This window comes from Ornithorhynchus anatinus, chromosome 7 (assembly GCF_004115215.2).
Source record: "Ornithorhynchus anatinus isolate Pmale09 chromosome 7, mOrnAna1.pri.v4, whole genome shotgun sequence".
Classification (NCBI taxonomy): Eukaryota; Metazoa; Chordata; class Mammalia; order Monotremata; family Ornithorhynchidae; genus Ornithorhynchus; species Ornithorhynchus anatinus.
The window spans coordinates 56,108,079-56,128,263 of record NC_041734.1 but is presented as its reverse complement, the minus strand read 5'-3'; the positions used below and the strand labels follow the sequence as shown (position 1 = coordinate 56,128,263).

At 40.7% G+C, this 20,185-nt stretch overlaps 1 protein-coding gene across 1 annotated transcript in view; it reads right to left on the bottom strand.

The window, feature by feature from the left end:
* Positions 1-20,185, bottom strand: part of RSBN1 (round spermatid basic protein 1) — a 40,836-nt gene that overhangs the window by 4,156 nt on the left and 16,495 nt on the right. Inside the window, exons 4-9 of the mRNA XM_029069645.2 lie at positions 15,376-16,049; positions 6,230-6,367; positions 5,271-5,413; positions 4,062-4,229; positions 3,203-3,311; positions 259-708 (exon numbers count right to left, since the gene is read on the bottom strand). Coding sequence (XP_028925478.1) covers positions 259-708; positions 3,203-3,311; positions 4,062-4,229; positions 5,271-5,413; positions 6,230-6,367; positions 15,376-16,049 — 1,682 coding nt within the window. The remainder of the gene's footprint in view (positions 1-258; positions 709-3,202; positions 3,312-4,061; positions 4,230-5,270; positions 5,414-6,229; positions 6,368-15,375; positions 16,050-20,185) is intronic.

Genomic DNA, 20,185 nt, shown 5'->3' with positions numbered 1-20,185 from the left:
AGAAAGTAGCAGCAGACCCACTATTATATACTGTACTAACGGGATAAGATACAATTCTAAACTTTGCATAATCTGTGTAAAAAAGATATGCTTGACATTTTTGGAATGTCACTTCTATTTATAGAATTATAGGCAAGATTTTTTTCCAATAAAACTTAACTTAAGCCAGTTATAAAACTATAACTTCACATCAAAATTTAAAAAAGTTAAAAAATGTATTTGAATATGTACATGTCACACAGGAGAACTCGAATGTACCTGCGGATAGTGTAGTTGATCGGATTCCGGACAGGGTTCCAGCTTTAAGGCTGGAAGTGGCTGAGCCACCTGATCTGGTGGCAGAACAAATCCCGACGTAGGCAAAAAGGATGAAGAAGCAGTTGTCATGAGTTGCATTTTTCCACTGGTTTCTTCAGCCTCAGTTTTTACGCTCACACACTGGGGGACGGTTTCCGACTCTGTCTTTCCAGATATCTCAGAGTCCATATTAGAATTGCTTTCAGCATCTTCAGTGCCTTCCCCGACAGGATGATACTGCTTAAGCCTTATGTGCCAAGCTAAGCTGCATACTGCGGACACGGTTTTGAACTGATGGATGACATTTCTGGGGATGAAGTAGATATCATTGTCGCACAACTGGATTCTAGCGTAACGAATGCCTTCCCGCCTCATTTGGTTTAATTTGGCCTCATCCACCCACTGAACACACTAAGGGGGGGAAACAGAAAAGAAAAAGTTTGGATGAAATACACGCTAGGTGCAATCCTAATCGTTTCAAAAGAAAATTATAATTTTTAATTGTTTCAAAACGAAATATAAATGAGTTCAAGCTAAAAAACAGCCCCAGGAGCTAGGGCAGTCTCAAAATGTTTTGAGGTTTTTGTTGTTGGTTGGTTTTTTTTTTTTAAGAGGTGTGTGCAACAGTTTTAAAACAAAACAAATATAAGATTAAATAGAAGAATCAGCTTTGCACATTTGCTGAGCTAATGAGAAGCTTGGCTTCATTCCACAAACATTGACATATTGTGCTTAGAACAGTATAACAGAAGCAAAACAGAAAGAAGAGGATAAGAAGAAGAGCAGTTGGTTGTCTATCTGACACCTCTCCTTATGGACAGGGATATACTATCTAGTAGTTCTAATTTTTCTGGTTAATACATTATGGATCTCTGGGCCATGAATTGAAACAAACCTCTCTTGAACCTATTTATTTTTCTGGTGGCAAGACTTTCTGTGGTGATAGATTCCTTACTTGTATTTCCACTATGAATTTTGGTTAGAACAACGGTGACTTGTCCAGAGAAATGAGCCTGTTCTTGGTACACTGTGTAGTGGGGGTAGAAGAAACTCCAGGTGAGAACTATGGTGCAAGTTTCCCTTAATGAGACCTTCCAGGAGAAGGCCACCTAAGTGTTGCAGAACTGGGTGTGTTATGTGAAGTGTTTCTTTTTGTTTGTCTTGATCTACCATCTTTAAGCTTCAGTGGGTCAATCGTTTTTATTGAGCGCTTACTGTGTGCAGAGCACTGAACTAAGCACTGGTGAGAGTAAAACAGGACATTAAGATACATTCCCTGCCCACAATGAGCTTACAGTCTAGAGTGGGAGATGGTCCAGTAAGGTGAAACTGCTGACTAGAAGGAGGAATGGGGTGTTACTCTTGCTTTATTAAAAAACAAACAAAAAAAAAGTGAGACACTCTGCCTTATTTTAGATCTCATTTATTGAAATTTCAGTCCCTCCAATAGCCTTTTTAAAAGGACAAGCATACTAGAGATAAAGAACTGCTCCGGAAGGCAAGTGGAAATGTAAATGGGCAGTTCCATGTGTGTTTTTCAATGCTGTTTGTGGAATACGGGGATTAATAATTCTGTTTTAAACCCTACCCTCATCCTCCAGGCTCCTGGTGGGCCGATTACGAATCTACCAACTCTGTTGTATAGTATTCTCCCAAGTTCTTAGTACAGTGTTCTGCACACAAACGCTCAATAAGCATCGACTGATTGACTCCGGCATGCACTCATAACAATAAAAGTGATATTTAAGCACCTATTATGTGTCAAGCACCGTTCTACATGTAGGGGTAGATACAAGTTAATCAGGTCAGACACAGTCCTTGTCCCACATGGAGCTCAAAGTCTAAGTAAAAGGGAGAAAAGGTATTAAATCCCTATTTTAGAGATGCAGAAACAGGCAGAAAAGTTACTTAACTTATTCAAGGTCACACAGTAGACAAGTGGCAGTGCTAGGATTAAAACCCAGGTCCTTGCTCTTTCGACTACGGCCACAATGCTCCTCTTCCAGTCTTTGTCAGTCAAGACTGTGGTCTAACTTTTTCAGCCTAGCCTCATACACAAATTACTTTGTTCTCATCATTTTGGTTGCCTGCCTCTATTCCGTTTATACGTCTCCCAAGTCTTTCCTAAAATGTGGTACCGGAATTGCAGAACTTAGAGAAATGTTCTAGAAGAGAACAGAATCCCTTGAGGCACTTCCTTTTAATTATAATTTTAATATGGATGGTTTGGAAATTTGGAGGTTATCATGGTTGCAAATGCTTGCTACAGCTAAGTTTTAATTCCCCAAAACATTTTTTTTAAAAAACCAGAGTAATACATTTAGTCACTTCCTTGGCCTCTTCTTACAACAGTTTCCTGCATACCTATTCTCCCTCCCCCTTAGAATGTGAGCCCCGTACAGGACACGGATTGTATCCGATCCGTTTATCCTTTATCTACCCCAGTGCTTGGCACACCGTTAAGTGCTTAATACCACAATTATTTAGCACTTAGTATTTTCATCCTATCCTCAACATTTATGTACAATTTATATTAATGTTCAAGTATTCATTCAGTTACAACATGTTGATATATTTGTACTATTACTTGCAATATGTTTTTCCTCCCTGTTTCCACTACTTGCAAATAAATTATCAGTCTCTCCCATTAGACTGTAGGCATCTGGAGGTCAGGGAATGTGACTCACTTCTGCTGTCCTCTTCCAAACCCTTAGTATACAGTGTTATGCAGTAAGCAAATACTAACGATTAACTGAATTCAGGAATATACAACTCAGTTTAAAATTCCCAGATTATATCCCTCCATACGATAACTGCAAATTTATGACAGGCACATGTTTGTGTTTATAGTTCTGTTTCCATAATCATCATTCTCAAATTCTAATTGTAAAGCAGTTTCCATTACCTGTGACACTGGAGGTTCATGGAGGTCTAACTGAAGTCTCTGCACAACATCAGTAAAGTCCTCAGCATGAAAACAAATCACATCTTTGGTTATCCGTGGCTGGTCACTCCTAAAATGAGGAAATAAACTTAATGTGAGGAAGAGCAAACATGCCATGCCTAACAATTCATTTAACTTTTCTTGTCACTGGCTTCAGGCACTGCCAACTATGGAAGCCAGACCCCACAACAGCTCTATGGCCACTTGTTTCCTTAAATTTTGGCTAGTGATTTGAGGCATCAAAATAACCTGAGATTATTTACGTACTCTAAAAATGAACATACCTTCCCCCTAGAGTTTGTGAAAAATTAAGCATACCTAATTCTAGAGTAAGTCTGTCGCCTAGCTTCAAAACTTGATCAGCTATGGGTAAAACTGCCCTTAGGAATTACCATGAAAAATCCAAGATACGCCCCGTTACATAAAATTTCAAATTCTGCAGTCAAACATCTAATAGCCATCCTTTCAATGTAGTATTAAAAGTCAAAAAAAAGACATCAAAACCTAGTGAAGAATATCTGTAGAAGGAATGCATTTCTAGAATACATGGTTTCAACACCCACTTTGAAGAGAATGTGGTCAGGGAATTATGAGTCGTTCTTCCAAACGCTATGACTACCTGGACTGTATGGATGCCTTCGGTCAAGGTTTAAAAACTCATAACAAGAGTTCTCCTTAACACAGCTCCATCAAGAACATAACCAGCCCCTGCGCTATAGAACTAAGTATTGAGACAACAATTTAAAACTTGGGCAGATAGTTTTGCCCCACTTTCATTTGGTTTGTTATTGATTTCCTTTACTTGAATACGATACCTTACCATTCACCAAATTGAACAGCTTTCAAAACTCCTACAGCAGCTGTGCTCTGCCAGTCAAACCCTTGTCCCACATGATCAGCATGGGCTCTTGTCCTATCTTCAAAGAGAACCTCACGGGGCTCGCTGGTCCGAGGTAGGTACTGGAGATTTTTTATTTCATTCATTGATCTATAAGAGCATATTTAAAAAAATGCATTCCCAGTCAGACTAATGGTCCATGTAGCCTAGTTTCCTGTAGCAACAAAGGAATCTTGGAAGGTGAGAGTCCTCTGCAACACCCACATTGATGAAAGACTTAAGAGAACTTTAACCCTTGATGTTTATTATGTATCAGGGCATCAAAAGACTGCCCATATTCAAATAGCCAAGAACACAGTTCAGGAGAGCTACCACCCACTCCAGTTACTAGTCATGGTCACCTACCTCCCCACCCCACTTTAGTTTCTGAACTATTTCGATCCCTTTCTCACATTCTTTCTCCTTCTCCATCCCTACGTTGATCCTTGTGGATTTCAATATCCATGTGACATTTCCAGTGTCCCACTGCCCGCTTCCTATCACTCCTCAACTCCCCTTTACCTCCTGCTCCATACCACCTCACCCACTCACCAACTCAGACACATGCTCCATCTCAACTCTAGTCCCTATAAAACCTCTACCCTCACCAACTCTGAAATTCTTCTACCCAACCACAGCTTCCTCAGCTGCCTTCTCTCCCACAATCCTACTACCTGCGAATTGATCTTGTTCTTCCCCAGAGACCTCCGATCTTTTGACCCCCTTCAATTTTCTAAAGTCATCATGCCCATTGGTCTCCATACCCAAAACTATCTTCTCCTGACACATAAATCAATATCCCCAACATCTCCCTTGCCACTGAACTCAACTGCCTCGCTTCATCTCTCCACCGATCTTGTACCACTAACCTGCAACCCTGAATCTTGCCCAAGCACTTACTGTACACCTACACACTCAATAAGTGGTCATTAATGACCACTTATTAGTGACACTAATGACATTAGTGACACTGAATGAAGTTGGGGGGGGAGGGGTTTAAGAACATATGTACTTTATCTTTTGGGTTATCCTCTAAAGAATCCAAATACCACCAAAATAATTATCACCCCAATTTAGTAGCAATAACAGAACAAGCAAGAAGCAAAACAACAAAGTGCTTTTTCAAATGTGAAAGGAGGAAGAAGTGTTTACCGACGCCGCTTGAAGGGTGACTTTGGCATATCTGCTGTAGGAATCATCTGTTCTCCTGGCCTCACCCACATTATGGGGCCATCATCACTCTGGGATCTACACTGGAGTCGGAGGCTGGAGAGTGTACCCCAGGGCAAAGTCATCTAGAAGTCAGATAGATCATGCCAAAAAAAATAAAAAGAAGAATCAAACCTAAATGACTTACCATTTTCACAAGTGCAAGATGCTATGACTTCTTTTATGACCCCAAATGAAAAATTCCGCACTTTACAGTGAAAAGGAAACAGGTGAAGACAATTGCTACTTCTCAAATGGGATCCAAAGGGTGGAAACAGAATGAGCAAGGCCACTTTCTTAGGACAGTACTTTGGAAGCCCTCATATTAGTGAAGAGAAGAAACTGCAAGGACTTCTGGGATTGCCAAGAGCTCAGAACATCATTCATCCACGCTGAAATTCCTAGTATTTTTCATCAACTTTCAAGAGATCTGTTTCTGCCACAGCAGTGGGAAAAAGGAAGGACCCAGAGAGTTTAGCTACCATCTCTGTGGCACAATCAGCTAGGACTGACTGTTCACTTCAAAATCATGGTTAAAGCTCTACAGTCTCTTCCTCTTTCTCCCTCCCCATCTTAAAATGGTGTGCTTCTGACCTTAAAATTTACCGCAGACCTCCCCCAGCCCCACACAATGTACTTATCCATAATATATTTATATAAGTGACTGTATCCCCCTCTAGACTAAGCTCATTGTGGGCAGGGAAAGTGTCTACCAACTCTGCTATATTATCCTCTCCCAAAAGCTCAGTAAACAGAGAGCAATAAGTGCTCAATAAATATTCTGATTGATCAGGGTAGGAATAATTTCATAAGCAAAGTTAGTTCCTATGAAGCTCTTTCCTCCAGAAGCTTTTAAAAAATCTCACTACAGCTTTTACATTCAAAATTAATATAACACTCACTTTTAAAAATGGTGACTCCTCTAACATATCAAGGAATTCTGGAAAATAATCACCAACTTCTTCATCTACTGCTCCCACAAGACTTATCTGCCGCATCGGACCCGCTCGATAAGTTCCACAACAGTATGTCCTGTTGACCTGAGATTAAGCAGAGGTGAGGGGAGGGAAAAAAAAGCTTAAGTGCATAATGCTGTCATGAGAACGAAGGGCAGGAACAGGATGTCATTCCCAAATGTGCTATTTCAGTTGGTTCTTATACACTTTAAACAAGTTGTTTAACAATACGTTAAGTCAGTAACAATAGTTCTTTCCATCTGTCAAGCCATACCTGTCAAATATAACTAGAAGAAGTGTTCAGTCAATCCAGGTATAAGAAAAGCCCACAAAATTATCCATGCTTTTCCCTTCTTTTTTAGTCAAGTTAGTAACCAATGCAACAGACGGTCCACTGTGCTTTTTCCAAAATGGAAATGTGTCTGCTGCTGCCCCGGCTCCTCGTACAATTTCCCCCAATGGGGAGGGAGGGGAAAATTAGGGCCCCCAGCCTCAGCCCCAGGGAGCCGAGCCCAGAGTCAACTGTCCACCTTGAAGGGATCAGCCTTCGGGTCCCAATCAGGCAACGTTGGGAAGGGGAGAGAAGCAGGCTACAGGGGAGCTGGGGTGTGTGTGTTTGGGGGAGGGGAGAGGAAGGATCTGAGCAGGAAGGCTGGTACGGGAGAAGGTGAAAAGCAGCAGACCTAGGAAGGGCAGGGTCCCAGTTAGAAGGGGCATCTTTGTGAACAGGGACCTGCAAGAGGAATGGAGTGGCCCAAGATGCACACAGTTCAAGGGTCTTTCTCGAAGAATTCTCTAGCTTTGGGCACACTTCCATAAGGGGTCACCCAGTAAGCCACTCAAAGCATAATGTAACGACACACTGAATGGACTGGGGGGAAAATGAGCAGTAATTTCTCCCCACCTGAAGGAGGCCAAATGTCTCAAGCTAGTCCTGGTTCTCCCCATAATTCTTCTGATGCCTTTGTCATCTCTTGGGTACTAAACCACGTATCTCACCAGCAAAATTATGTTAGAACTGACTTGCATAGCAAGGAAGTTGAGGAACCACAAGAAACAAGGAGAAGCACTTAGCTTCACAAATGTGTTACGTCCACAATTACATAGTGCCTCTTCTGGAAGTCTGAAGCAGCAGAAGCTGTTCAGTATGGATTGAGGCCTACTTGATAACACAACATGTTTGCGTGAACTCTAGAAGTGCCACATTGAGACATGGATCAACTTACAATCTGCAGCTAGCAGGAGGAGAAGAACACAGGCTATTCATCTGTGGAAGCCATTTTCCAGGAGTACGTGATCTCAGATCAAGCTATAGAAAGAGCTCTGGAAATCGAGGTGAGATAAAGCCTATTCTATGGCCTGATTTGGCAGCTGTGCACTTTTAGAGAAACCTAGCGCTGATACTAGAAAGGAAAGGAATTCCTCTTTTGATGCCAGCTCCTTAACCCTAAACTCAGTCAGTCTGCACCTACAAATCCCTAAAAAAGCACCCTCTGTGTGCACAACTCACCAAACTGCAAAATGACAAGGAGCTGCCCTATCCCCAACAAGCCTATAGTGCCATGAAAATAAGATTCCTGTACTTCCTAGAGAAAAGTGTGGTAGTACTGGGTAATATGAATTGGTTTACAAATGACCCCTTAGAGGAAAAGACAAAATAATAATAATAATGTTGGTATTTGTTAAGTGCTTACTATGTGCCAAGCACTATCCTAAGCATTGGGGAAGATGCAACATCATCGGATTGTCCCACGTGGGGCTCAAAGTCTTCATCCCCATTTGACAGATGAGTGAACTGAGGTCCAGAGAAGTCAAGTGACTGGCCCAGAGTCACACAGTTGATCAGTGGCGGAGGCGGGATTAGAACCCACGACCTCTGATTCCCAAGCCCGGGCTCTTTCCACTGAGCCACGCTGCTTCCCATAGAAATTAGAGATGAATGCTAATGTTAGTTTAGAGATTAAAAAAAAAAATCTCCCAATAGTTAGAATTCTACCGAAGGCTAGTATTTTTATGAGTCTTAATTACTAAAAGAAAGAATGACAAACAGGCTCAATAAATGTTAGCCCGATGAAACCAAGAAGCCCAACGTTAGTCAGGTGTTCGTTGCCTGTTTGCGCAGACTTTGGCTTTACCTAGGGGAGGAGAAGGAGGTGGGAGACACACAAAAAAAATCCCCTCACTGGGATTGGTTATCCCAGTGATTCCAGAATCCCAGAAAACTCAGGGGGTTGAGAGCATTGACTTGAAATACCTTTAAAGTTGGGTTTCTGGGGACTTTTCTGTAGAAAAAGAGTTTTGTGGAGGAAAATTCTTAAAAAGTAATATGAAAAAAAAAAGCTACATGGAAAGCATCCCCTGGGAACAAAGTAATCCAGGGACAATTTCTCAGTGAATAATTCCCTTTATGTGACAGTTTCTTTTAAAACTTCACTTGCTACCACTGTTAGCTAATCACACATTTCCCTATCTTGATTCGCATCCACCTTTTAAACAACTGTATCTGTAGAGTCCTAGAGAGGATACTTTCATTTTAGAAATTAGAAAGCAGTGGATCTGACAGACACATGAAAATAAAATTGGACAGCACCTTGATCCAGTCAGAAATAGAAAGTGAGACAACAGGCTACCTGGAAGGGACACTACAAATTTCCATCTCAACACTCTTCCCTAGTCACACACACACACACACACACACACAAATGCACACACATTCTCAAGTCACCTAATAGAGATGTGGGCTACCAGAAAGTGCATGGGCTTAGGAGTCAGAGGATAGAGGTTCTAATTCTAGTTCTGCCATTTGCCTGCTGTGTGACCTTTGGGCAAATCACTTAATTAATTGCCCTGTGCTTCAAATTTCCTCATCTATAAAATGGGTATTAAACTCCTACTTCCTCCTACATAGACTGTGAGCCGTATGTGGGGCAAGTACCCTCTGTCCAACCCTATTATCTTGTATGCCACAGCGATTAGTACAGTTCTTGGCACACAACAGTCACTATTTTTAAAAAAATGGTATTTGTTAAGCATTTAAATATAATCAGACTTTTTTTTGGAGGGAGTTTCTCCCTGTTCCTGACCCTCCTCACTCCTCCCTTTCCCTGTAACCTGCTTAAACCTCGTTAAATAGATATAATTTGTATTTCATTTTACTTTGAATTTTCACTCTGATTTAGAAATCAGATCTCAAGCCACACAACAGCACTTCAAATGTTACACAGGTCTCTGTGAACAGTATGGCAAGTTGAGGCGTGTTTAAGGTAGTCAATCAGGTTTCTCCCTCCTACCTTACCTCACTAATCTCCTACTACAACCCAATCCACACACTTTGCTCCTCTAATACCAACCTATTCTCTGTTCCTCAATCTCTTCTATCCCAATGCCAACCCCTCATTCATGTCCCCCCCGAGACCTGGAATTCCCTCCCCCTTCATATCTAACAGGTCACCAGCCTCCCCATCTTCAAAACCTTCTTAAAAGTCACATCTCCACGAAGATTTCCCTAAGCCCTCAATTCCCCTATCTGACCTCCCCCCTGCATCACCTAAGTATACATTAGGTACTATACCCCTTTGATGCCCCAGGCCCACAGTATTTACATATCCTTATACTTTATTTCTCCTATCTGTAATTTGTTTTAAAACCTGTCTCTCCCATAGGCTGTAAGTTCCTTGTGGGAAGGGATCATGTCTACCAACTCAACTGCATGGAACTTTCTCAAGCACACAATACAGTGCTCTGCACACAGTAAGTGCTCAATAAATACCAATGGTTCAGATTTCCAAGGATCTATCTGATCCTGTCTGCATCATCACCAGCATGAAGCAAGCCAGGGTGGTTAGATTAAACAGAACTGAACCTAGGAAGGCCACGTTTACCATGTTTGAGGTCACAAAAAAGAATCCGGAAGCTGGAGAGAGAATACGCTTCTGATCCCCCCGCCATTTCCCCTACACCCTTTTACTTCTGCGCTGCCATGGTGCTTGGATTTGTACCTTTTATTCACCCCAGCCTTAGCCCCAGAGCACTTTGGAAATATATCTGTACTTTATTTTAATGTCTGTCTCCCGCCTAGACTGTAAGCTCCTTGTGGGCAGGGAACTTGTCTACCAAATCTGTTATAGTGTACTCTCCCAAGCGCTTAGGTATAGTGCTCTGCACATAGTAAATACTCAATTACAACTGACTGATCCACTTGGAAACTTCTAGCTCAAGTCTTTGAAACTGCCATACGTTGAGGACTGGGCTATAGAAGTAGACACACCAAAAATTCCACTAGCAACAAAGAACTCAAGGTTCTCGCTAAATTCTGCTCCTGGGCAGTGGACCATCCAAAAATGCATGGATACTAAAGAAAAAAACCCCAAGAAAGTAAAATCAAAGAAGCCAGCATGTGGTACTTGTTAAGCGCTTACTGTCAGGCACTGTACTAAGCACTGAAATGGATACAAGCAAATTGGGTTGGACACAGTCTCTGTCTCACATGGGGCTCCCAGTCCTGTCCCCATTTTACAGATGAGGTAACTCAGACAGAATTGAAGTGACTCGCCCAAGGCCAAAGGGCAGACAAGTGACAGAGCCATGACCTTCTGATTCTCGGGACCGTGCTCTAACCACTAGCCACGTCAGGATGGGAAGGGGGCAGCAAGCTATGTATCAAGTTGAAAGTCTACAAAGCTGTGGTGGTGCCAACCTTGATGACTGTGAGCCCTGATCTATTACAGAAGAAATATGAAACTTTTTGAGCAGTTTCACATCAAAGCCAGGAGGGCAGGATAAATTATTAGAATACATCGTGAAGTACTCTCAAACAGTGTGGCTTATAGTGGACTGCTGGAGATCACGCAGCAAATGGACTAGGCTGGTGGGTAGCAGACAGAAGAAGGATTGTTCTCCTATAGTGAAGGCATCACAAAAATACGGACACCAAGAGACAAGCTCTAAAAGCAGTCCTTTCAGACAACATAAATGGACCTAATCTTACTTTAAGAAATATCTTTTAAAATGAAGTATAGTAGTTAATACTGTGTGTGTACAGATATGAATATACTTGCTGCCACAGAAATGTGGCAAATTTTCAGAGGATAAAAAAGTCAAGCTTATATTATCCTTCGAAAGAGATCAGATTAAGATTTGTTTTCTTTTTGTAAAAGAGCAATTGAGTGTTTGTACAAGATAATGGTGACTCATGGCCATATAGGGATATTGGTCAAATGGTTTCCCAAAGGTCAAAGTCACATAAAGCCGAAGACCAGCTCTGATGTTTTCCATTCAACTTCTAAGCAGCCAACATTACCAAATGAGACTGCCCGAAAGGATAGCCAGGCATGAAATAGGAAGCTAATGAAGTTGAAAGTCTTCCTCATATAACTACTCTCTCAAGTGAAAATTATATACACATTATAAAAACAGCACCAAGACAAGTTTTTGCATGAAATTTCTGAAGTAAAACAACTGGAATCTTGGCCCAAATGTTTTTGGTTTTTTTTTGCTTGAAGCTTAAAAGATTAAAAGATGCTGTGACATTCAGTTGAAATTCAAGCACAGTGGAAAAATCTAAAAGGCAAACTGGCTTGTGAACTTAACGAAGAGCTTTAGACTGTTCAAATGTATTTACTACTAAGATATAAAAAACAGGGCCACTGTCTCAAATCCATTTCCTTATTTTAATCCTAAGAAACTGAACGGATGCTAAATATTCAATTAAGCAGGCCACAAATAGGCAGTCATTTAATAACAAATACAGTTCTACTTATACAGTGAAGTAAATTCTTAGATCAGTGATAAGATATTTCTATTTATTAAGCAGTACCTGAGGGTCTTTTAAGCTCACTGCACAAATTCACTACAGGCTAATTCAGATGAGTTTTTTATTGAAAGTAATGTTGGACAAAAATTGTTAGATGAAGTCTTCCTGAAAACTAGTGGCAAGTGCACGAGTCTGGGAGAGAGAGGACCTGGGTTCTGGCTCTGCCACTTGTCTGCTCATTGTGGGCAAGTCAGAACTTCTGCGCTTGCTTCTTTATCTGTAAAATGGGAATTCAGTACCAATCCTCCCTATGTAGACTGTGATCCCCAAGTGGGAGAGGGACTGTTCCAACCTGATTATCCTTTATCTACCCCAGCATTTATATAGTGCTCGGCACAGAGTAAGTGCTTAACAAGTATCACCATTATTATTACTGTGATTGTGTCTTCTAGCGACGCTGATGAAGGTTGAAAATGAAAGTGGATGCGCTTGGAAGAAATTTTAGTACCAAATACATCCAACTGGTTAAATGTCCACTATGTGCAGAGAATCCAATCAATGGTACTTATTGAGAGCTTACTGTGTGCAGAGCATTCATTTATTCATTTAGTGGTATTTATTTTATACATTCAATGGTATTTGAGCATTTATTATGTACAGAGCACGATTCTAAATGCTTGGGACTGCACTAAGCACTTGACAGAGTTTAATACCATAGAGTTGGAAGACAAAAACACTGCCCTCAAGAAGCTTAAAACTTTAAGTTTTAAGAGAAAGAGTAAAATATGTTACAGGTAGGGGTAGGGTACAAGGACATGTACACAAGAGCTGGGGTGCGTATCAAAGTGCTTAAAACCTAAGTCTGTAGGTGACAGAGAGGAGGGTGAATAGAGTGAGGGAATTCTCAATTTATAAGATTCTAGTCATTATGGTTATACAACTTATTTTTGAATACATACAATTACCATATAACTAACCTGAATCGTTTATTTCTGAAGGTAAAACATTAGGAAGGAAGCATTTCTACACATAGTTAACAGAACACATATACTTGCTTTGTTTTCATTAACTGCTGCAATTAGTCAAGCATGATCTCAACTCCTATTAATTCATTCACCCCAAAGCACTGCAGTATAGCAAAATCCACTAGTTGAAGGTGTAGGCAAATCTGAGTAAAAGTTGGCTAGATTCATTATTTAGTTCCACTAGAGTTTGAAAATAATTTAGATTGTTGTAATGAAGAGCCAGAGCTGACCCAGCTAAGTCACCCGCACTCTGAGGTCCTTGGGATGGGTAGAGACTTGTAGAGGGTTACGGTATTTTAAGCCGTAAACTCTGGTTTGTTCTTAGAAAGTGAATGCCCCTACAAGACCTGAGGTAAGTTGTTGGAACAGTCATATGATTTTTAGCTCCATTAAAAAAAAAAAAAGGACAAAAATCAGCAGGGAATTTTTTAAATACTGTCCATTTATTTATATAGAGACTCTTGATAAAAGAAGTTTGCTATAGAGAGACCTAACCTGAAACTGTATAAAAAAAAATTTGCCCTTATAAAACCAGTGGCATTATTTACCTGTTACTTGTCAGATACATTTGTTGCCTTCAAAGATTTGCTGAATCATTTTTTAAAAAATGTTTCCACATGTTAAGTGTGCTGTCAGTCACACCATCCCTTGTTAACTAGAAAATGGATTTAATACCAAGAGTGCTGCTTTCAGCCCTTTCCTCAGAACTTCATAAAAACCCAAGTTTCCTTAAGCTTTACTGGGCGGAAACCCCTAGAAGAGAAAAACCAAAAGCTACTACAAATTCAGCACTTCGGTACCTGATTGTGGTAACGAGGCCAAAATCCAAGACGAAGCCATTTATTGCACATCGTGTTCCAACATCGTCTTGGGCCGCCCCATCTCGCGACCTCTCCAGATTGGCGGCTCCTGCTCTCTCTACTGCAGAGAGAACTTAAATTAGAGAAGTTCAGAAGTTTATGAATCTAAACGGGATACTGCCCTCTTTGGAGGCACTGATGCTAAGAATTGAGGAAAAGACTCAAGGGAAAGAGAGTTCAGATCAAATAAGTAGCTTTGTGCCACAAGAGCCATATCATGCCACAGACTGAACTACCTAAAAAAAAAGGGATGTGTAATAATTAACAAGAAATTGGGAACTTGGAAAAACCAGGATAAATATTGGGATCATTCTTCACGATCAGTAGTCCCTACACATGAGGATTCTTCCTTAGTATCTGTAGGTTTTCTAACAGCAACTAATCCGTTAGTTTGGAACATTAAGAGAAAAGGAAAAAGGTAAAACTACTTGGAGTACAGATCTCATTTCTGTGTCCTAAAAATGAGACTTAAAAAAAAATTCAGCTAAGTCATAACAAAAGGAACGAAAAGGGGAGCATTTTTCCCTGCTGACTTAAGCCTGTCTGTCCAAGCAAGGCCTTAGGAAGTACTTTAGCTTACGAGAATGCCGGTGAAAGGAGCAGATGCTGTGGTGATCTTCCTAGGGACATTTCACCTGAAAGGGATATATTTCCAACGACTGACTGCCAACAAGTTACGGGATGAAGAGCAACAAAAATGCTAACGGAATCCTGGCAGGTAGAAAGGCTAAAAACCACTGAGTGTTTTGTTACGCAGCACAAGAGAAACAGGGCTATAGCTTTCGACTTCTAGACCCAATCACAACACCAGAAGCGGATATGTTCACGGTATAGTTACAGCCGCTTTAGACTTAGTTGATCGTCACATGTAGGAGTTATACTTTATGGATAGATTACATACCTAGCATATCGTTCAGATTGTATTTATTAAGCGCTTACAGTCTGAAGAGCACTGTACTAAGCGCTTGATTTGGAGGTTACTACTCTAAATTTGCAGAACTCTCAATTCAATTTAATAAAACTTTCCAAGGCCATCCTTATAGAGGCGCAGGGTCCTGTATAACCTGGACGGTTCAGGGCCGTAGCTTCTGGGTGACATGACCTAACCTCCTACCTCCCAGGCTGGGCCCATAAGCCTCTGCTTCTGGAAGCAAATCTGATCCCTCAGCAGCCAAATTTATTGCACCAAGAGGATCTGCCACTCAAGAGGATGGTAGCGAGAATCCCCTGATGTGCAGAGATCAGGATAATTGGCCCATGTCCCCTCTCTAGACGATCCTGACGTTAAACAGCATATGCCTCCGTAGTTAACATTTACAATAAATAAGCCTGGAACACTGAAATGAAAAAAAAAATCCTCACAGTGAGCTTACATCAAGAGAATAAGGCAAATTGCTGTGCAAAAGTTTGAGACATTCAAATCCACTGGTTAATCTTTTAATACAGTCAACTTACCTGAGTGTGAAAGTTTGAAATTGTTGTTGTTTCAATGTCTTTCTTGCCCAGAATTTCCATTTTCACTGGAGTGTTGGGAAAATTAAAAGCAAAGTAGTCCAGGAAGTCTGGCAGATATGCAGCTGCTCCATGCACGATCGCTAAAGCGTAGTAAGCTGCATTTTTTTCATTTTCGCTGAACGTCAAAGCCAGGAACTCCTCGGCAAATCTCTCCATCTCCACTGGAGACAAAAATGAGAGTTCATCCATGTAGGCATGAAGGACCAGAGCCCCACCATTAGACTGGTGCTCCTCATGTATAAAGTTACTAAATTTAGTGCCTGTTTTTAAGAAGCTGCTACGAATAGAATGCTCCTGGTGAGTCATAAACGGGGTTTGCACTCCCTGGGGCACTCTGTATTCTTGCATGCCCAAATTCAATCGGCACAGCTGCTCATCCTTCAGATACCTGAAGGATTCCTTGCTAACTTCTGAACTGTTGTTTACTTGCCCTTGGGTTAAGATCTCCTTGTTGATGCGGGTCAGGCCTGCGCACACAGTTTGAACTTCTTTGTTGTACATTTTAAGGCGTCTCCCTCGCATGTCTTCTCGGTGTTTCTTTTTCTTTTTCTTCTTTATCTTCTTCATCACAAGGTCATCCGCTCTCTGGGCTTTACCGTTTTCATCAGGAGTTTCTGGCCATAAATGAAGAAAAGGAAACTGGCATTAGAGTTGCATAATACCAGGATGAGTTTCAATCTTGATTTGCTGGCATTTACTGCCTACCTACTGGAGGAAGTATGGGTATAGGCATCTGGGAGCATACAATAATTAAAGACAATGCTCCTGCCCTCAAGGAACTTGCAATCGATGGGGGAGAAAGATGGGTGCAAATTGTATGTCTGGCGTGAGAAAAGGAGAAAAGACAGCCACACCTGGTCATAAGAACCAAACAAAAGAAAAAGAAATGAATACTACCAAAAACACAAAAGAACTAAGATGGTTTCAGAGGGGCACGAACAGGGTGGTTGAAGATAAGAAGGGGAATGTCTCTTGGTACAGTAAGGGAACTTGTCTGCTAATTCTATTGTATTGTACTCCCCAAGAGCTTAGCTGGAAAACAGCATGACATAGTGGATAGAGCCCAGGTCTAGCAGTCGGGTCATGAGCTCTAATTCCAGCTCGGCCACTTGTCTACTGTGTGACCTTGGGCAAGTCACTTCATTCTCTGTGCCTCAGTTACCTCATCTTTAAAATGGAGATTGAGACTGTGAGCCCCAAGTGGGACAAGAACTGTGTTGAACCCGATTTGCTTGTATCCACCCCTGGGCTTGGTAGAGTGCCTAGCACAATTATTAGTAGTAGTACAGTGTTCTGCACATAGTAGGTGTTCAATAAATACCACTGATGGATTGATTGGAGGAGTTGGCTTTCCCAACGATATAGAAAACACGTTTACTAAAAACTCCTTGTTCTCAAAGCTAAGGACTGCTTCATTTCCACTCCCCTTTGAAAGCAACAGATTTGTCCCAGGTTTGCCGATTATAATTTAAAACCTGGGTTATGACAATACTGCATTCTGTTTACACCATAAAATTTAAGATGATTAAAATGAAAGTTCCCATGTATTAAAGAGGGCCGAACATTAAATTGATAAGTAAATTTTTCTATTAAGTATACATTTTTAAAATACCAACTTTTATGGGTTGGAAAGTACAAGAAAATGTTCCCAGCAATTCCTCATGAATATTACAGAACAGTTTAGTAACCTCGGTCTGGTTGGTATTACGGCATATCACATTCTGCTATCAATCTCCAATTTACTAGAGAGGAACTGCACTCAGCCACAGGATCACATCATTTATTTATTCATCTGAAGCTGCAGACAACTGACAAGTAGAAGGCTTAGATTTCAGGCTTATACGGCTCCCATTCTTGGGTTGAAGTGGTTAGACCTGTGTGATTACAATGCAAAGAAATCACAAGCAAGAATTTTCTTGCGGTGGTGGGGAAGAGCAGAGCAGCCTTTGTTTTATTTCATCTGCTTTTATACAAGCAAAAATTACACGGATATAGATTTCGCTTGATAGTTGAGAGAACACTGTGCCACGACCGTCAAATAGCAGCTAGTCACAAACCAAAGGACGGTATTTACAAAGTAGGAAAGATTTGCTACTCATAGGTCTTTTCAGCCACACCTAGACAATGACCGTGATTCAGGCCACGGTGTTAATATCCAACATGAACACAATTATATTGAGAGTTAGGAAAAATAAAGTCTTTTGAGCGATTCAGTGACTGCAACAGGTGTTGACTATGCTAAAAAAAACCCAAAAACCTAACCACCCTAGGTCTTTTAAAGTGACAGCCAAATAGTCATTCTATAACACAGCATTTGTGTTACTGAAGAACTGATCTGAGAAGCGGCATGGACGAGTGGAGAGAGCACGGGACCTGGGGGTCAGAGGACCTAGGCTTTAATCCTGACTCTGTCACTTTTCTGCTGTGTGACCTTACACAAGTCACTTAACTTCTCTGTGCCTCAGTTACCTCACTTGGAAAGTGGGGATTAAGACTGAGCTAGCTGGCATTGCAGAATGGTTCCTGCAATATATACCACCACTAAACCCAGAGGAAAGCAGGGCCTGGTGAGCAGAAAAGCCATCTTCCAGGCTCTCACTCTGATTACTCCTTGAACTTCTGAAGATGCTTATATGTGGATCTGAGCATTGAGGAATTTGGCTGAGATTTGCAATCAGATTCCTGAAATCACAGGCAATATGATACATTTACGGCTAAGCAAATGACACTAAGCTAGTTCCTGAAAAGCAACTCAACCCTACAAGTCTCACATATCTTTAATAACCAAAAAAAAATCAATTCTGAAGAAAAGGGGTGTCATTTTTGGCATCGGTACTTGAAAAAGATAGTTCAACCCTGGTTACAAATTGTCATTTGCGTCAAGTAGGCTTGAATTCTCCCACACACTTGAAGTGTTTCCAAGCAAAAAAGAATGTTAATGACACTAAAGCATATATATAAATTAAAGAATACTGAATTATTAGAACACCTAATATATTGAACAATTTCAAGGGAAAACTCATTTTAACATGTAAGGAAAAAGATAACTGTGTTGCAAAACAGATCCTGTTACTTTTAAGCTTTCAGTCAGAGCAATTTACTTTGGAGCAAATAAACTCTTTCGTAGATCAACACTAAGAGGGAGATTGCTTGTTTTTTTTTTAACATTTTCTTTATTTTTCTAAAACATTGGTCTGGTGTTCTTAGTGTGTGGTCATACCCTCTTTAGACTGCACAATTTTGTTTGTATTCCCACTCCGTTATCTTGCAGCAGTTAAATTACATGGGGAAGGAAAAGTGGTCATTGTGCCTGAACCCACACTTACCATAAATCATAATAACAAAAAAAACCTACGGCAAAACTAATTATCTTTTTGAACCTACACAAGTCCCTCTTCATTGCCAACAGAAGCATTCAAGAATTCACTACTAATTCTCAAATAGTGATTCTACTATTACAATGACAAATGTAAAGATGTGACCCAAACCCAATTCCCTAGTGGCCCCATACTGTTTGATTAAAGGAATTAATTATGAAGATTTATCTTATATCCAGCTCTGTACTTAATACAGCACTTGGCATAGAGTAAGTGCTCAAATGCCATAATATTTATTTATTTTAGGGTTCCCATATGCTGAAATTAGCTGTCAACTGCCTGTACAGAAACAGGCTTCAAATTAGGACAAAAGGCATTTACATTTCTAAACTTTACACCCCACTTCAACTTTACTATACAATGCTCGTTTCCACTTTGGACACTAGCTCCAGAGGCAGTGCATTGGATTAACAGGGAAATGGGGCAAGTTTTAAAAAATGTGGGGGAAAAGAGCTGGAGCAGCTGGGGAACAGGTTACTCTATCACCAGGAGGGGTGACCAAATAGGCACAATGCGTCGATTAACTTCAAAAGAGGTAAGAAGTGGCTTACTTCAAAAATGAGGTGGAAGCCTTTTGACTACATAATGAAGCCATATTACTCACTTGTAACTGATTGAGTACACAATTCTACGTTTTGGTAAAAAAAATTGGGTACCCCACCTTGGTTTAGGAACCAATGCCCCTTTTATATCACTGTTCCTATAAGAATATTGTTTCTGACTTAAAATGCAATTCTTGGTAACCAATACTGTCAAAGATAAGAGAACTGCTTCTAGTGTAAAGCAAGAAGGAGCTCATGTAAAACACTCCCATGACTCAAAAGCATTTTACCAGTGAACAAATTAGCTTTCTGAGGCAGCATCAGAAACCACGTACAACAGATATGATGCACAAGGCTACAATACCGCAATTCTTTCTTTATCCATTCTTTAGGCTTCCCCCCCTCCCAGAACACTGATGTATGAATCATCCTCAGTAATTGAGCCTTTTTCTTGTCAGGATAAATTGTTTAGGTGTTAGATCAGAAAAAAAAAGCCCTCTTTTTGTGGGAGACTATATTTAAGGTTAAAAATGTTTTAAACTACAACTGAGGTCTTAACTGCATAACTTGAGTCATATTAGTCACTTTTACTTATGTATCAACTCAATCTCGGACTCCTACTGTGATTACATCTTTCGGTAAATAATGTTCCTCTAGACTGTAAGGCCTTTTTCTTCTCATTTAAGGTTTCTTTCAAAGGAATTTGTAAAGTACCAGGCACTGAACTAAGTCCTGGGGTAGATGCAAGATAATCACGTTGGACACAATCCATGTCACACACGGGCCCCCAGTCTTAATCCCCATTTTACAGATGAGGCAACAGGTCACCCA